Source organism: Rhinolophus hipposideros (genome assembly GCF_964194185.1).
Source record: "Rhinolophus hipposideros genome assembly, chromosome: 15".
Classification (NCBI taxonomy): Eukaryota; Metazoa; Chordata; class Mammalia; order Chiroptera; family Rhinolophidae; genus Rhinolophus; species Rhinolophus hipposideros.
Genome location: NC_138061.1, coordinates 65,054,154 through 65,070,666, shown reverse-complemented (window position 1 = coordinate 65,070,666; position 16,513 = coordinate 65,054,154). Strand labels below are relative to the sequence as shown.

General features: G+C 39.0%; 1 protein-coding gene across 5 annotated transcripts in view; it reads right to left on the bottom strand.

Annotated features, from left to right (window-relative positions):
- The window catches only part of ZFAND4 (zinc finger AN1-type containing 4), a 103,322-nt gene that overhangs the window by 38,407 nt on the left and 48,402 nt on the right, over window positions 1-16,513 (bottom strand). For 2 of the 5 annotated variants that reach the window (XM_081075246.1, XM_081075248.1), the window contains 3 exons: window positions 6,431-6,506; window positions 5,450-5,517; window positions 1,969-2,155 (listed from right to left, as the gene is read on the bottom strand). The exons of 1 other annotated variant lie outside the window; for it this stretch is intronic. In XM_081075246.1, coding sequence (XP_080931372.1) covers window positions 1,969-2,155; window positions 5,450-5,517; window positions 6,431-6,506 — 331 coding nt within the window. The remainder of the gene's footprint in view (window positions 1-1,968; window positions 2,156-5,449; window positions 5,518-6,430; window positions 6,507-16,513) is intronic. 2 more of the 5 variants (XM_081075249.1, XM_081075247.1) reach the window with 2 other exon arrangements.

Genomic DNA, 16,513 nt, shown 5'->3' with positions numbered 1-16,513 from the left:
TCTGGTAGGTGAATAGAAAGAAAGAAGAAAATAAACAAACAAAAAAATGACCTAGAGAGAAACAATAATAAAATTTTAATTGAAATCCACAGCAACATTTGGGCTGAATCTTAAATACACCAGAAGTTGGCTGAGGAAAAATTGGAAGAAAAGGAGGACATGACATTTCAAGCAAAGGGAAATAGATGTGCAAAAACATGGCATAATAAAAGAGAACTGAGAAACTGATGATGACAGGTGGTAAAGGGTTGTACATACTAAGCTAAGGAGCGTATAGTCTCTCCCTTAGGAAAGGAGTGCCAACAGAGGATGTTCTTGGGGAAGAACACCCAAACATCAGTGAGCTAGCACATATAGACACTGGTATGAAGAAGTCACACCCACGGTCCAAGTGAGACACTGGATTAAGGCTGCACCCCTCATTGCTCCCTCATCCTGACTTCTAGCTCACATGTTTGTGCAACGTTTGTAGTGCTGACCAGATCCTGACACATTACAGTCAATAGTCAGCACCCACTTGTCACAGTGTACACTCTGTGGCCACAATGGATAAGTCTAGTCTTCCTTCTGCATAACAGTCCATGTGGGCAGAATCCTACAGGAAGCCCCGCATTTCCCGATCCCGTTACTCACGCCCCGTACACTTTCCTACCCTTGACTGTGGCCATGACTTTTGATTTACATGTAGCCAACAGAACAGAGCAAAAGTAAAAGGAATTTGCAGATGGAACTTAGGCCCCAGATTCACAGAAATTTAGTTACTGTGAGTTAGTCAGAAGGCAGCTGTGAGCAACCTCTAGCCCAATAGCCAGCAGAAAACCAGGGCTTCAGTCATAGAGCTGCCAGGAAGGGAATTATGCCAACAATGTGAATGAATGTGAAAGCTGATTCTCTCCTCCGATCAAACCTCCAGATAAGACGCACCTTTGCCAACTATGATTGCAGCCTGTGGGACCCTGAACAGAGCACCCACATAAACTGTGCCCAGACTCCTACCCCACAGAAAATGTTCTCCAGATTACAAGTTATCTTTTCTATGAAGAGTTTTGCCACTGGCTTTTTATATTGTGGGATTACATTTAGTGACCTGTAAGACCTTTCCTTTGTCTGCGTGGCAAACTCCTACTCCTCTTTTATGGTCACTTCTTCTCAGAGGTTGTCCCTAACTCCCTACTTTTCAGGCAAAATAAAGGCCCTTCTCATCTGGTTTTACAGAGATGTTGATATTTTTTTATAACAATTGCCAAAAGTATATTACAGACACTATTTATAGCAGATTGCATGCTCCATGAGAAAGGAATAAAGGAATAATCATCTCTGTAACCCAGTGCCTAGTGTCGAGACTGTCTACAAAAAAGCTCAGCAGTGTTTAGTGACTTAAGTGAGAGGTCTGAAAAATCGGATTCAAAGAAACTTATAGGCTGCCCTGGCCAATTCCTTAACTGTTCTGTTGCCTAGCTAAGTACCTTCTGCTTGTTTCCTTCTGATTTTATAAGTAATACAACAACTCCTCCCGCTTTTATAGAGTTGGAAAACAAGATTAAAGAAGTAAGATTTATCCACCTTTAAGCAGCAGAGTTAAATTTTGAAAAAAGACAGCAACTTTCGGTTCAAACCTTTCTATTATGGCAAGGTTGTATAATAACACACTATTATAATAAGACTCCATAATGTAGTAGGCATCTTAGAATTTCATAAAGTTACAGAAATAAATCTTTTGTATGAAAAAAATCCTATTCCATAGAGAATTTTCAGTTTCAGAAATTACTTAGCATTAATCATATGAAGGACAATTTCAGAATTACATACCTGGGGTTGGGGGGCAGTTGGGGAAGAATGCATGGAATTTAGTCAATCTCATGAATATAGTAACATTATTTTAACAGCACAAGGTAAACATAAAGGTTTACAGAGTGTATAATATGATGTTCTTTTCTAAGTGACACATGCAAATGAAAACCTATTTACCTTAAAGATTCAGATAATGGTGTTAAAGTGCCATCTCCCCTATCTACTACACGAAAGAAATTCAATTGATCTCCTTCTCGGTATACCAAAAATGTAACTTGTTTGTTGCAGGAGGTCTTCTGCCAGACCTCATCTTGACTGGAATCCATGTACTCAGCCATCTCCCTAAGTGGATCTTCAATAGGAACTATAAATGGAAAAATTAATAAACAGGCTTTCAATTTATATCAAGTTTTATGCATCTTGGTACAGTGACAGGATATAAAGAGCTGAATTTGAACAACAATGCTGTGTATACAATATATACATGATATTCTTCAAAGAAGTTTCTGGTCTTCTATAATGAACACAGCATTCCCTCTGCTGTATTAATATTGAAGAAATGAAATGCATTATTATGTTGTTACGTACAAAAATAAATGAGGTTTTTCTGTGCCACTAGAGTCTATATATTTATTGATTCTACAACGTAATTACCAATGATTGTTCTCACTTGACACCTTCTGCTTACTATATTTTCCAATATTGGTTCCAACAATCAATAATTAAAAGCAATATAAATCCCACTTACTTTACATTTAAAAAATAAACACACACATAATTGGGAGACATCTATTAGAAATGAGAAGCAAGTGAATCCCTCTCTTTCTTTCTGGTTTTGTATAGAGGCTGATCCTTCTTAGAGCTGTTTCTTGATGTGCAGTTAGGTAATTAACAGTACACAATAATTCAGAAGACAAGGGGCCACTCACGTACTAAAACTACAATGTGTGTAATGGTCAGAATGTTGTTATTTGAAAGCACCTTCCCAGGACCCCAAGTGTCCTACCAAGCATCCATGTCCCGTCAGCACAAGCACCGGGGTAGAGCCCCTACTGCCCGCAGGCTATAGAAGCCAGAGCTGTCCTCAGGTTTGAATGACATGCAGCCATCATTACACCCCGCTCTCGTCCACAGCAGCCGCAGCTCCTGCTCCTGTGGTAGGAATGGGCCTAAAGAAATCGCTCCCTCACTTAGGTGTCTAAGTTATGGTTACGGGGGAAAAGTTCGCTTCCAAAGACACTCATGTCAAGTTGAAGAAACATATGCTCTTTCCTAGAAGAAGCAACAATTTGTAAAACTTCGTAACTCTCATTCAAGTAGCTTAATTACTAACAGAATCACAGTGCTGCACTACCCTTTAAAAAAAATTACAGCAATAAGAAGTGCTAAACTCTGAAAGTAAGGTGAAAACACTCAAGATGTTCCCATATCCTAAATTCAATACCACCACTACTAAAACACAGAAACTTTAGAAATACAATAAAATTTAGATTATTTTATAGAAACACTCGGATGTTTTGATGGACTCTTTCATAGACACAAAATGTATAAATATTAAAAGACATTTTTGAAAGAAGTTCTTGCCATTTTTAAGTTAATACTATACTTTCTACATTACACTGGTAAGAAATAAAAAACTACTAGTAATGCTACTGCCGTTACTGAAGCCACATGAAAGCCTTGCTTTAACGAACAAAGTATGCCTTCCCTAGGGAGCTGCTGGGATTGAGGCTGGACGCACATGTGTGTATGTGCACACACGCTTTTTCATAACAAAAATCACTCAGATTTCATCAGGTATAAAACGCTGCATATATAGGTTAGGGTGAAATTTAGTTTTAGAAAAGAAAGTATTTTCTACACTGTTTTGATAATGGTTCATTCATAAACAATTTTAAAAGCTAAATATTACTGGAACTCATATGATAAAGGTACTTTCTAAACCATAATTTTCAAGTAAGACTAAACAGCTAAAAAAATACGGTTTCTCAAATACAATATGAAGTTTTAGATCTGGATACAGTTTTTATTTTTCACAAAGTTTTCAATGATGTAAGGTAGACAACAGCAAGCTTTTAATTTTAAAAAAGTTGAATCAATAAAGGCAAAATGATTAAAAATTTAATTTAAAATATCAAAAAAACAGACAAGTTCTAGGTGCTGATTTTTCAATTTACTAACAAGGCACAGAGAGCTGTATGAAAAAAAAGTATTACTAAGCTTCAACTACCAAAAGATAGTGATGCCTTTCATTTTCACTTTTTAAAAAAGATTTAAAAATACATACATTTTTAACTCAGACTCCGTAGCACCTACACTCTTCCTCATCAACATAAAATAATTTTAGTCCTAGTAAGAAAAGTAGGTCTTCTGATTAAATCCCCTGGTTTAAAAACAATACTATACACAAATAACCAGCTTTCAAAAATAGAACACAATGGAGTTCACATGTTATTAAACACTATATAATTCTACCTTACCATAATGGCTCAGTATACGCGTTAGGTTTTTACACTACCAGCAGAATCAGTACTATAAACATCACCTTATGTCACAGAGGACAATTTCCTAAGTCAAGTTAATAGAAAGTCCCAGAGATTAGGAATGCTAATTATCAGCTCTAACATTAGAGTTCAACAGCCAAAGTAACGTATCTCACAAAACACTCTTGAACTTGCTAGGAAAAAGATGGTAATAACCTTATCTTCTAACCAAAATTATGAAGCAGAGATAAAATTTGACTTGTGGAACAAAGAAGCAGCAGTAGGATCAATACTTAACCTTCTGTTTCGTGGCTAGAGGAGGAGCTCCCGAACGAGGCACACAGAGAAGGACTGCTCTGAGCAGTCTGGGGACACCTGTTTGGTGGGGATTCATGGGACATCCCTGAATCAGGGAACAATGGGAACACACCCAGTTCTTCCCATGCTTAGAACTTTCCTGTTAACCAAGTGTCTGCTCACACCATCGTCTCCAAGGGCCCTTCCTCAATCACCCTCCGACTACCTGGCTTCCACTCTACCACGTTGCTGTACAGCCCCCGCAGATTCTACCGCGCTGCCCTATTCCCTCCAGCACTTGAAATGGCATCAACTTCTACATGTTTATAGTGGGCACTGTGATGAAGCAGGATGCTTTCTCCCAGGGAACAGTGCACTGAACACCTAGTAGGGGCTCCAAATGTATTTACTGAATGAATGAATAGACTCCCAGACGCCCACATTCTGAAAAAAGATTCAACAGGGCATGATAATATCCATGAAACCCAAATGCATCATAAACCAGGCTAACAGGCATCTTTGGAATTTTCTATAACAATCATTACCCCAGGAGTTGAAGACTCAGTGGATTAAAAAAAGCAACAAGACTGAAATGAACCTGAACACAATAATAACAACATATTTTTACTATACCATTCCATTTTCCTCCCCTATACCGGTGAACTTTATTTTTAAATATCCCTGGATTGAATCAGGAATCATGAGATTTTCCTGGAATTTTAGGCTTTAAAAAACAATGCCTAGAGTAACAAATGTGGCTCTTCTCAGACCTAACCACAGAAAGAGGACCTAAATATAAAACATATAAAAACACCAACTGACTTAAAGATTATTGTTGTCAAATTGCTTTAACATACGTAACTTTAACATATGCCTACCTCTTCTAGTATTTATAGGTCCTCCACGCATAGCCAGTACCAGCTTCAAGGTATAACCTTCTGAAATGCTGCGGATAATTAACATAAAAATAAACTACAATCATCAGAATGCATTCAGTGTTAATTATGTGCTGCTTTAGTAGGCACTGTGCCTACTCTCTAAAATATAAAAATAGATATAGCAATTGTGCATAAACATAAAATGTTAATTTATTTACATGTGCAAATAATGAAAAAGTGAGCAAATTCTCCTAAACCTTAAATATGACATGAAATTTCAGAATAAAATTACTGGAGAGGACTCTGTGATCGTGTGGTTTAGCCTCTTCATTTTACATGTAAGGAAACAGAGGCCCGAAGAAGAAAAGAAGTTTATCCAAGACCCTGAGTTAGAAAATAGCAGATATATTTAATAAAATAGAAGACAGAAAACAGCAAATCTACAAGGTCTCCCAGTGTTCTTCCAGCTATTCCACATCGCCTCTGACCCTTTTGCTCTTTTCTTAAGGATAGAATTAAGAATTATGTGAGAGAAGCGAGGAAGACGGACAAATGGTCAGACAGTGTGTCTACAACACCTGGTCACTTGGCAACAGAAGGGAGGGCTTAAGGAAAAATGAGAGTTGGTGAAGAGCAGTACTCTCTCACCCAATACTTGTGAAAACAGAAAGAAAATGACATAGCCAGGTGGTAATGAGTCAATATTCAAAGAAAGGAGCAAGGAAGGCAAGATCATAAGAGGAAGCTCTAAAAAGGCAGGGGATAATTAGCTTGGTGTGAACAGTTAAAAGGTAAAACAAAGAACCAGAGGACAAGAACTGGGTAGTGTGGGGCACTGAGCCAACACATCTTAAAGTTCTGGATTGACACTGAAATCTAGGGATCAGAACTATTCATAAGAAAAGAGACATGATTCAAAAGAAAAACACTGGCATATGAAGTGGTAATACTGAATGTCTATGGAACAGCTCATACACTCACTTGTAATCATTCAAGCAATAATCATCTTCAAGTTCCATGTTATTCCAAATTAAGTGCTGCTGACAGATGGGAATACCTTAGGAAAAGGTTATAAAAAACGGTTAAAAATTCAATAGTCTTTTAAAGGGGATGTTATAATACTATTTCATATAACAGTAATAATAATAACAATAATAATAATAAAGGGGATGATATAATAATAATAAATAATAACAATAATAATAAATTAAACACACTTCTAAATTAAATGCTAAGTGCTTAGCTAAAATCTAGGAAAAAGAGTGGCTAAAAATAGATGTATCCAATCCACTCACTTTGGAAAAATAGCAGTATGTTTCAGTAACTCTCTGGCTTTGAAACGAAGTACTATGACATTCCAGAGCCCCACATTACAGAGCCTTTAAAAGACAAAATATCACGAGGGAAAAACAAAGCAAGATACCATGAATCAGCCCTAAAGAGTTTATGTAATAGTTAAGATCTAGAAGACAGTTCTAAATGCTGCAGAGTACAAACTATATTATTATATTCAGTGTTAAAAGTATGAGTGGGGATCGGAGAAATGGATAGGGGTTAAAATGTACATACCCCCAGCTATAAAATAAATAAGTTATGGGGATGTGATGTACAACACGAGGACTATAATTACTAATACTGGGTTATCTATCGGAAAGCTGCCAAGAGAGATCTTTAAATTTTTCATCACAAGAAAAAAAACAAACTTATAACTGTATGCTGATAAATGTTAACTAGACTTATTGTGGAGATCATTTTGCAATATACCCAAAGAGCTAATCATTATGTTGTACACCTGAAACTAATATATCAATTATATCTAAATCAAAAATATGGAACATTTAGTTTACTGTCCTTAGGGGTTTGTATTCTAAAAATTTGTTCCCAGAGTAAATGTCCACGTGGAATAATGACTGTTCATTATGTGAGTTTATTCAATGAGTAAAATGGCGTCTTTCATATCTCCTGTGGACAGAAAGGTCAATAATCTTAAAAAGGGGCAGACAACATAATTTCCAATTATCCTTTCCTCCTCAGTGTCTGTATGTGATTACAGTTCATTATTGTATATATTAACAAGTATTTTTGTAGAGCCTGAACACTAATTACAGAATAATTCAATCTTAGAGGAAAAAAGTGAATAATTTTCAATGCTGAAAGATATAGTCTACAAGGCAGCTTCTATACATTTCTGTGATGTTAAAAGAACAGTAGGCAGATCCCACACTCTAGCATGTTTTTTTTTCTTTTTACAAACTGCACATTTGAATGCCCAGAGAATATCTATCTAGACTACACTATCCAGAGTAAGCATTATCTACATTTAGACATTAGGGCATTTAGTGGATTCTGATATGGATGAAAATCTTTTTCAAACATCCCACCTACTACCTTGTCTAATTACTTTTGCTTATGACACTATAAGCTGCCTAGAACAGGAAAAGTGCTGTATGTGCTGTATGTATTATAAGCCAGTGCATTCACAAATACACTCACATTCACATATCATTTAATACAGCTTTGTTTATACTAGTGAAAAGTTAGATAGGTGAAAATACCTCTTAATAGAAGACTGGGTAAATAAATTATGACAGAAATATATATTAAAGTGCAATTCAGTCATTACCCACAAAAAGTAAGTTTTAAAAGGATATATACCCAAAATGTTGACTAGAAATACAAAGAGTCACATAAGAATACTATGAAGGACTATATGCCACCAAATTCAATAACCTAGAAAAGTTACAAATAAAATCAGAAACGAAACAGGAGAAGTACCACGGTTAATGCAGAAATACAAAGAGTCACATAAGAATACTATGAAGGACTATATGCCACCAAATTCAATAACCTAGAAGAAATGGACAAGTTCTTAGAAACACATAGACTTCCTAGGCTGAATCACAAAGAACTAGAAAATCTAAATAGACCGATCAACAGTAAGAAAATTGAAAAAATCATCCACAACCTTCCCCAAAGCAAAAGCCCAGGACCAAATAGATTCACTAGTAAATTATACCAAACACTCAAAGAGGATCTAACACCGGTCTTCCTCAAACTCTTCCAAAATATTGAAGAAGAGGCAGTACTTCCTAACTTATTTTATGAGGCCAACATTATCCTGTTAAAACCTGGTAAGGACAACACACACACACACACACACACACACACACACACACACACACAAACTACAGACCAAAATCTCTGATGAATATATCCAAAAATCCTAAACAAAATTCTAGCAAGTTGAATACAATACACTAAAAAGATTATACATCATGATGGAAGTATTGTTCATTCTAGGCTCACCAGGACGATTCAACATATTAAAATCGCTCAATGTGATACACCACATAAAATAAAGGATAAAAATCATATGATTATATCAATAGATGCAGAAAAAACATTTGATAAGATACAACATCCATTTGTGATTAAAACAATTAAATAAGTATAAAAGGAAACTACCTCAACAAAATAAAGACAAACCCTAAGCTAATATCATAATTCCCAGTGAAAAATTGAAGGCCTTTGCTCTATGCTCAGGAATAAGACAGGATTGCCCCCATCACCACTGTTATCAACTTAGTACTGGAAGTCCTTGCCAGAGCAATCAGGCAAGAAAAAGAAATAAAAAGCATCCAAATTGGGAATGAAGAAGTTAAATTGTCACTTTTTGCAAATGACATGATTCTTTATATAGAAAACCCTAAAGACTCCACCAAAAACCTATTAGAAACAGTAAATCAATACAGTAAGGGTATTGGCTACAAAATCAACGTACAAACGACCATTGCATTCCTATATACTAACAATGAAACTAGACCTGACCTGAATAGAAAACTCTCTCCCCAAATCAATTTCTCTATTCCAAATAAAAACCTCTAACCTAGTGTCAAGCCAAAAAGGCCAAATCAAACTATATTTCCTTTCTTTCCTTCTAACATTAGTTCTGAGCCTAACAGTACTTATCCTCCACGAGTAACCTCCAGAACAACGACCACCCCCACAAGCAAGGACCACCCAGTAACAATCACTAATCAAACCCCATAACTATACAAAGCGGCCACCCCTATCACCTCCTTACTAAACACCCCAGAATCCTCAACACCATAAGTAACCCAATCCCCCATGTTATTCAACTCAAACATACCTTTCAACCCCTCACTATTCAATACACACAGAACAAAAACAACTTCAACGACCATACCACAAACAAAGGCCCCCAACACAACTTTATTAGAAACCCACACCTCAGGATACTGTTCTGTAGCCATGGCAGTAGTATAACCAAACACCACCAACATCCCCCCTAAATAAATCAAAAACACCATCAGCCCTAAAAAAGACCCACCAAAACTCATTACGATACCACACCCAACACCACCACTCACAATCAGCCCCACCCCTCCATAAATAGGCGACGGCTTAGAAGAAAACCCAACAAAACTAATAACGAAGATAGTACTTAAAATAAACACAATATATGTTATCATTATTCTCACATGGGATCTAACCACGACCAGTGACATGAAAAATCACCGTTGTACTTCAACTATAAGAACAATAATGACCAACATTCGCAAGTCCCACCCACTATTCAAAATTATCAATGACTCATTCATTGATCTACCTGCCCCATCAAGTATTTCCTCCTGATGAAACTTCGGATCCCTACTAGGAGTATGCCTAGCCATACAAATCCTTACAGGCCTCTTCCTGGCAATACACTACACATCAGACACCGACACAGCCTTCCACTCCGTAACCCACATCTGCCGAGACGTCAACTACGGCTGAATCCTACGCTACCTCCACGCTAATGGGGCCTCCATATTCTTCATCTGCCTATTCCTTCACGTAGGACGAGGAATCTACTACGGCTCCTACACATTCTCAGAAACATGAAACGTTGGAATCATCCTCCTTTTCGCAGTTATAGCCACAGAATTTATAGGCTACGTACTCCCATGAGGCCAAATGTCCTTTTGAGGGGCAACAGTCATCACAAACCTCCTATCAGCCATTCCATATATCGGAACAACCCTTGTAGAATGGGTTTGAGGAGGATTCTCAGTTGATAAAGCCACACTCACTCGATTCTTCGCCCTACACTTCCTACTACCCTTCATCATCTCAGCCATAGTCATAGTCCACCTGCTCTTCCTCCATGAAACAGGCTCTAACAACCCAACCGGGATTCCCTCAGACATAGACATAATCCCATTCCACCCCTATTATACCATCAAAGACATCCTAGGCCTCGCCCTAATGCTCATGGCACTCCTATCCCTAGTCCTATTCGCCCCTGACCTACTAGGAGACCCAGACAACTACACCCCAGCCAACCCACTAAGCACCCCACCACACATCAAACCAGAGTGATACTTCCTGTTTGCCTACGCAATCCTACGCTCAATCCCAAACAAACTTGGCGGAGTAGTAGCCCTAGTCCTCTCCATCCTCATTCTAGCTGCCATCCCACTACTACATACATCAAAACAGCGCAGCATAACATTCCGACCTTTAAGCCAATGCCTATTTTGACTCCTAGTGGCAGATCTTCTAACACTAACCTGAATTGGGGGCCAACCCGTCGAACACCCATTCATCATTATCGGACAACTAGCCTCCATTCTATATTTCCTAATCATTCTAGTCCTAATACCACTTGCAAGCATTGCAGAGAACCGTTTATTAAAATGAAGAGTCTCTGTAGTATATTATATTACCCTGGTCTTGTAAACCAGAAAAGGGGAACAACCCTCCCCCACAGACTCAAGGAAGAAACTCCAAGTTCCACCATCAGCACTCAAAGCTGAAATTCTACTTAAACTATTCCTTGAACCACCTATGAATGGAATCTCACCAATCCCCTGTGACTCCTCAGTATTGACCCACAACCCTCCACCCCTATGTAACTCGTGCATAATGTTAATTACACCATATATTGTACGGTACATTATATGTATAATAGTACATAAATTATTTACCCCATGCATATAAGCAAGTACAATTAAGTTTATATAGTACATAATACATTACTGTTAATCGCACATAAAATTATATACAACATGAATATCCTTGACCAATTCAAATGCTTAATCATACATAGTACATATAATGATTAATCGTACATACCACATTAAGTCAAATCAATTCCAGACAACACGCATATCACCTCCAATGGGTTATTTCTCAACTACCAACTCACGTGAAACCAGCAACCCTTGCGAGAAGGATCCCTCTTCTCGCCCCGGGCCCATAAACCGTGGGGGTTTCTAAGCTTGGGGTGTAAACGACATCTGGTTCTTTCTTCAGGGCCATCTCACCTAAAATCGCCTATTCTTTCCTCTTAAATAAGACATCTCGATGGACTAATCAGCCCATGCCGACACATAACTGTGGTGTCATGCCTTTGGTATCTTTTAATTTTTAGGGGTATGCTTGGACTCAGCTATGGCCGTCAGAGGCCTTAACACAGTCAAGCAACTTGTAGCTGAGCTCAAATTGAACCATGCTTGGACAGTGCATCAAAATCAAAGGGTAAATAAAGTTAATGGTACAGGACATTCCAATTGGAAGAGCTGCAAACCGTAACCCAACGCTTCAGTAATCATGACCGCCGAACCCTAAACCCAACAAGGTGCTATCCAGTCAATGGTTACAGGACATAGATATTTATACGCAACGCATACGCAACGCATACGCACCCGCACCCACCCCCACTAAGCAGATAGGCTTACCAAACCCCCCCCCCACCCCCCGTTAAATCCTAGCATCACGTACAACCATCAATATCTTGCCAAACCCCAAAAACAAGAACAGGTGCGCACTGACACAACTGAGGCCAAGCCCTCATTGACAATCAAGTAGATATCAACAAACTCACAGCCCCACGATCTAACTTAGTCCCCACTTGATACAAACCTACTACTTTAATGATTCAATTTTCCTTAGACAGCTATCCCTCTAGATCTGAAACCCACCCCCTACAATTCCAAACACAACTATGATTTTTAATGCCCACCTAAGACCAAATTTATCCCGTTAATGTAGCTTAATCAACCAAAGCAAGGCACTGAAAATGCCTAGATGAGTATTAATACTCCATAAACACATAGGCTTGGTCCTGGCCTTTCTGTTGGTCCTAGGTAAAACTACACATGCAAGTATCCGCACCCCTGTGAGAATGCCCTCTAAGTCATGTTTGATTAAAAGGAGCGGACATCAAGCACACTGTATATGTAGCTCACGACGCCTTGCTTAACCACACCCCCACGGGAAACAGCAGTGATAAGAATTAAGCCATGAACGAAAGTTCGACTAAGTTATACCTATATCCCAGGGTTGGTAAATTTCGTGCCAGCCACCGCGGTCACACGATTAACCCAAATCAACAGAAGCACGGCGTAAAGCGTGTTTAAGAGTACAAAAAAAATAAAGCTAAATTCTAGCTAAACTGTAAAAAGCCGTAGCTAAAATAAAAATAAACCACGAAAGTGACTTTACAAACTCTGAACACACGATAGCTAAGACCCAAACTGGGATTAGATACCCCACTATGCTTAGCCCTAAACCTTAATAATCAACCCAACAACATTATTCGCCAGAGAACTACTAGCAACAGCTTAAAACTCAAAGGACTTGGCGGTGCTTTACACCCCTCTAGAGGAGCCTGTCCTATAATCGATAAACCCCGATAAACCTCACCAGCTCTTGCCAACTCAGCCTATATACCGCCATCCTCAGCAAACCCTAAAAAGGAATTGCAGTAAGCATAATCATTAAAACATAAAAACGTTAGGTCAAGGTGTAGCCTATGAGCTGGGAAGAGATGGGCTACATTTTCTTCTCAAAGAACACTCAAAACCACAAACGGATGCTCCCATGAAATAGAGAGCGGAAGGTGGATTTAGTAGTAAACCAAGAATAAAGAGCTTGGTTGAACTAGGCCATGAAGCACGCACACACCGCCCGTCACCCTCCCCAAATATTAAAGGCACCACCCAAACCTATTATCACACGCCCACAGTATGAGAGGAGATAAGTCGTAACAAGGTAAGCGTACTGGAAAGTGCGCTTGGATACACCAAAGTGTAGCTTAAATCAAAGCACCTGGCTTACACCCAGGAGACTTCACACATAATGAACACTTTGAACAAGCACTAGCCCAACCATCGACCCAATTTAACCCACACAATTAACTAAATCAAAACATTTACTTACGTGAAAGTATAGGAGATAGAAAACTCACTTGGCGCTATAGAGAAAGTACCGTAAGGGAAAGATGAAAGACAGCCAAAAGTATAAAACAGCAAAGCTCACCCCTTTTACCTTTTGCATAATGATTTAACCAGAACAAATTAGCAAAGAGACCTTGAGTTAATCACCCCGAAACCAGACGAGCTACCTACAAACAGCTTTACAGAGCAAACCCGTCTATGTGGCAAAATAGTGGAAAGATTTGTAGTTAGAGGTGAAAAGCCTACCGAGCCTGGTGATAGCTGGTCGTCCAGAATAGAATCTTAGTTCAAATTTAAATCTTGCCTGAAAACACCAACAATTCCAATGCAAGTTTAAACTATAGTCTAAAGGGGTACAGCCCTTTAGACACAGGATACAACCTTTGTTAGAGAGTAACCTACAACCAGTCCCATAGTAGGCCCAAAAGCAGCCACCAATTAAGAAAGCGTTAAAGCTCAACAAACCCATGACCTTAATTCCCAACATAATAAACCAACTCCTAACGCATGTAACTGGACCATTCTACTAGCAAGTAGAAGCAATACTGTTAATATGAGTAACAAGAACTAGTTCTCCCTGCACAAGTCTATATCAGAACGGATGCCCCACTGATAATTAACAACAAACATAAGCAGCCCAAAGCCAAGACCTAAACCGCATAAACAAGTTGTTAACCCAACACAGGAGTGCAACAGGGAAAGATTAAAAGAAGTAAAAGGAACTCGGCAAACACAAATCCCGCCTGTTTACCAAAAACATCACCTCTAGCATATTAAGTATTAGAGGCACTGCCTGCCCGGTGACATCTGTTCAACGGCCGCGGTATCCTGACCGTGCAAAGGTAGCATAATCACTTGTTCCCTAAATAGGGACTTGTATGAACGGCCACACGAGGATTTTACTGTCTCTTACTTCCAATCAGTGAAATTGACCTTCCCGTGAAGAGGCGGGAATACCTAAACAAGACGAGAAGACCCTATGGAGCTTTAATTAACTGGCCCAATAAAGATAAATTACAGCCCACCCAGGGCCCAACCCCCATTTATATGGACCAGCAATTTAGGTTGGGGTGACCTCGGAGCACAAAAAACCCTCCGAGTGATTAAAATCTAGACTAACCAGTCAAAACACAACATCACTCACTGATCCAAAAACTTGATCAACGGAACAAGTTACCCTAGGGATAACAGCGCAATCCTATTTAAGAGTCCATATCGACAATAAGGGTTTACGACCTCGATGTTGGATCAGGACATCCCAATGGTGCAACAGCTATTAACGGTTCGTTTGTTCAACGATTAAAGTCCTACGTGATCTGAGTTCAGACCGGAGTAATCCAGGTCGGTTTCTATCTGTTTCTAAGCCTCTCCCAGTACGAAAGGACAAGAGAAGCGAGGCCCACTTCACCACAAGCGCCTTCTATACAGTAGATGATATAATCTTAATCTAATAAATACAAATAACCCTGCCCAAGAAACAGGGCCCGTTAGAGTGGCAGAGCCCGGTAATTGCGTAAAACTTAAACCTTTACAACCAGAGGTTCAACTCCTCTCTCTAACAACATGTTTATAGTTAACCTCCTACTACTAATCGTACCCATTCTTTTAGCCGTAGCATTCCTAACCCTCATCGAACGAAAAGTACTAGGCTACATACAATTCCGCAAAGGGCCCAACGTTGTAGGTCCGTATGGACTCCTCCAACCAATTGCTGACGCCGTCAAACTATTCACCAAAGAACCCCTACGCCCTCTTACATCCTCAGTCTCCATATTCATCACCGCACCAGTCCTAGCCCTCACCCTGGCCCTAACAATATGAACCCCCCTACCCATACCACACCCACTAATTAACCTCAACCTAGGGATTCTATTCATACTAGCTATATCAAGCCTAGCCGTATACTCCATTCTATGGTCGGGCTGAGCCTCAAACTCCAAATATGCCCTAATCGGAGCCCTACGAGCAGTAGCACAAACCATTTCCTACGAAGTAACTCTCGCAATTATCCTGCTATCCGTGCTCCTGCTAAGCGGGTCCTTCTCACTATCAACCCTAATTACTACACAAGAACACACATGACTAATTCTCCCATCATGACCACTAGCCATAATATGATTCATCTCCACCCTGGCAGAAACTAACCGAGCCCCCTTCGACCTAACAGAGGGCGAATCCGAACTCGTTTCCGGGTTCAATGTAGAATATGCCGGAGGCCCATTCGCTCTCTTCTTTCTAGCAGAATATGCCAACATCATCATAATGAACATCTTTACAACTACCCTCTTCCTAGGAGCGCTTCACAACCCACTCATGCCAGAACTCAGAAAAAGAAATGAAAAAGAAAAAACAATTCCTTTTGCAATTGCAACAAAAAGAACTAAATACCTAGGAATAAACTTAACAAAGGATGTGAGGGACCTATGCACTGAAAACTATAAAACATTTAAAAAATAAATTGAAGAAGACACAAAGAAATGGAAAGATATTCCATGTTCATGGATTAGAAGAATCAACATAGTTAAAATGGCCATATTACCCAAAGCAATATATAGATATAATGCAATCCCCATCAAAATCCCAATGGCATTTTTTAAAGAAATAGAACAAAAAAAAATCATCAGATCTGTATGGAATCACAAAAGACCCCGAATAACCAAAACAATCCTAAGGAAAAAGAACAAGGCTGGAGGTGTCACACTCTCTGACTTCAGCTTGTGCTACAAAGTGACAATAATCAAAACAACATGGTATTGGCAGCAGACCAATAGAATCGAATTGAGAGCCCAGAAATAAACCCACATATATATGAGCAGATAAT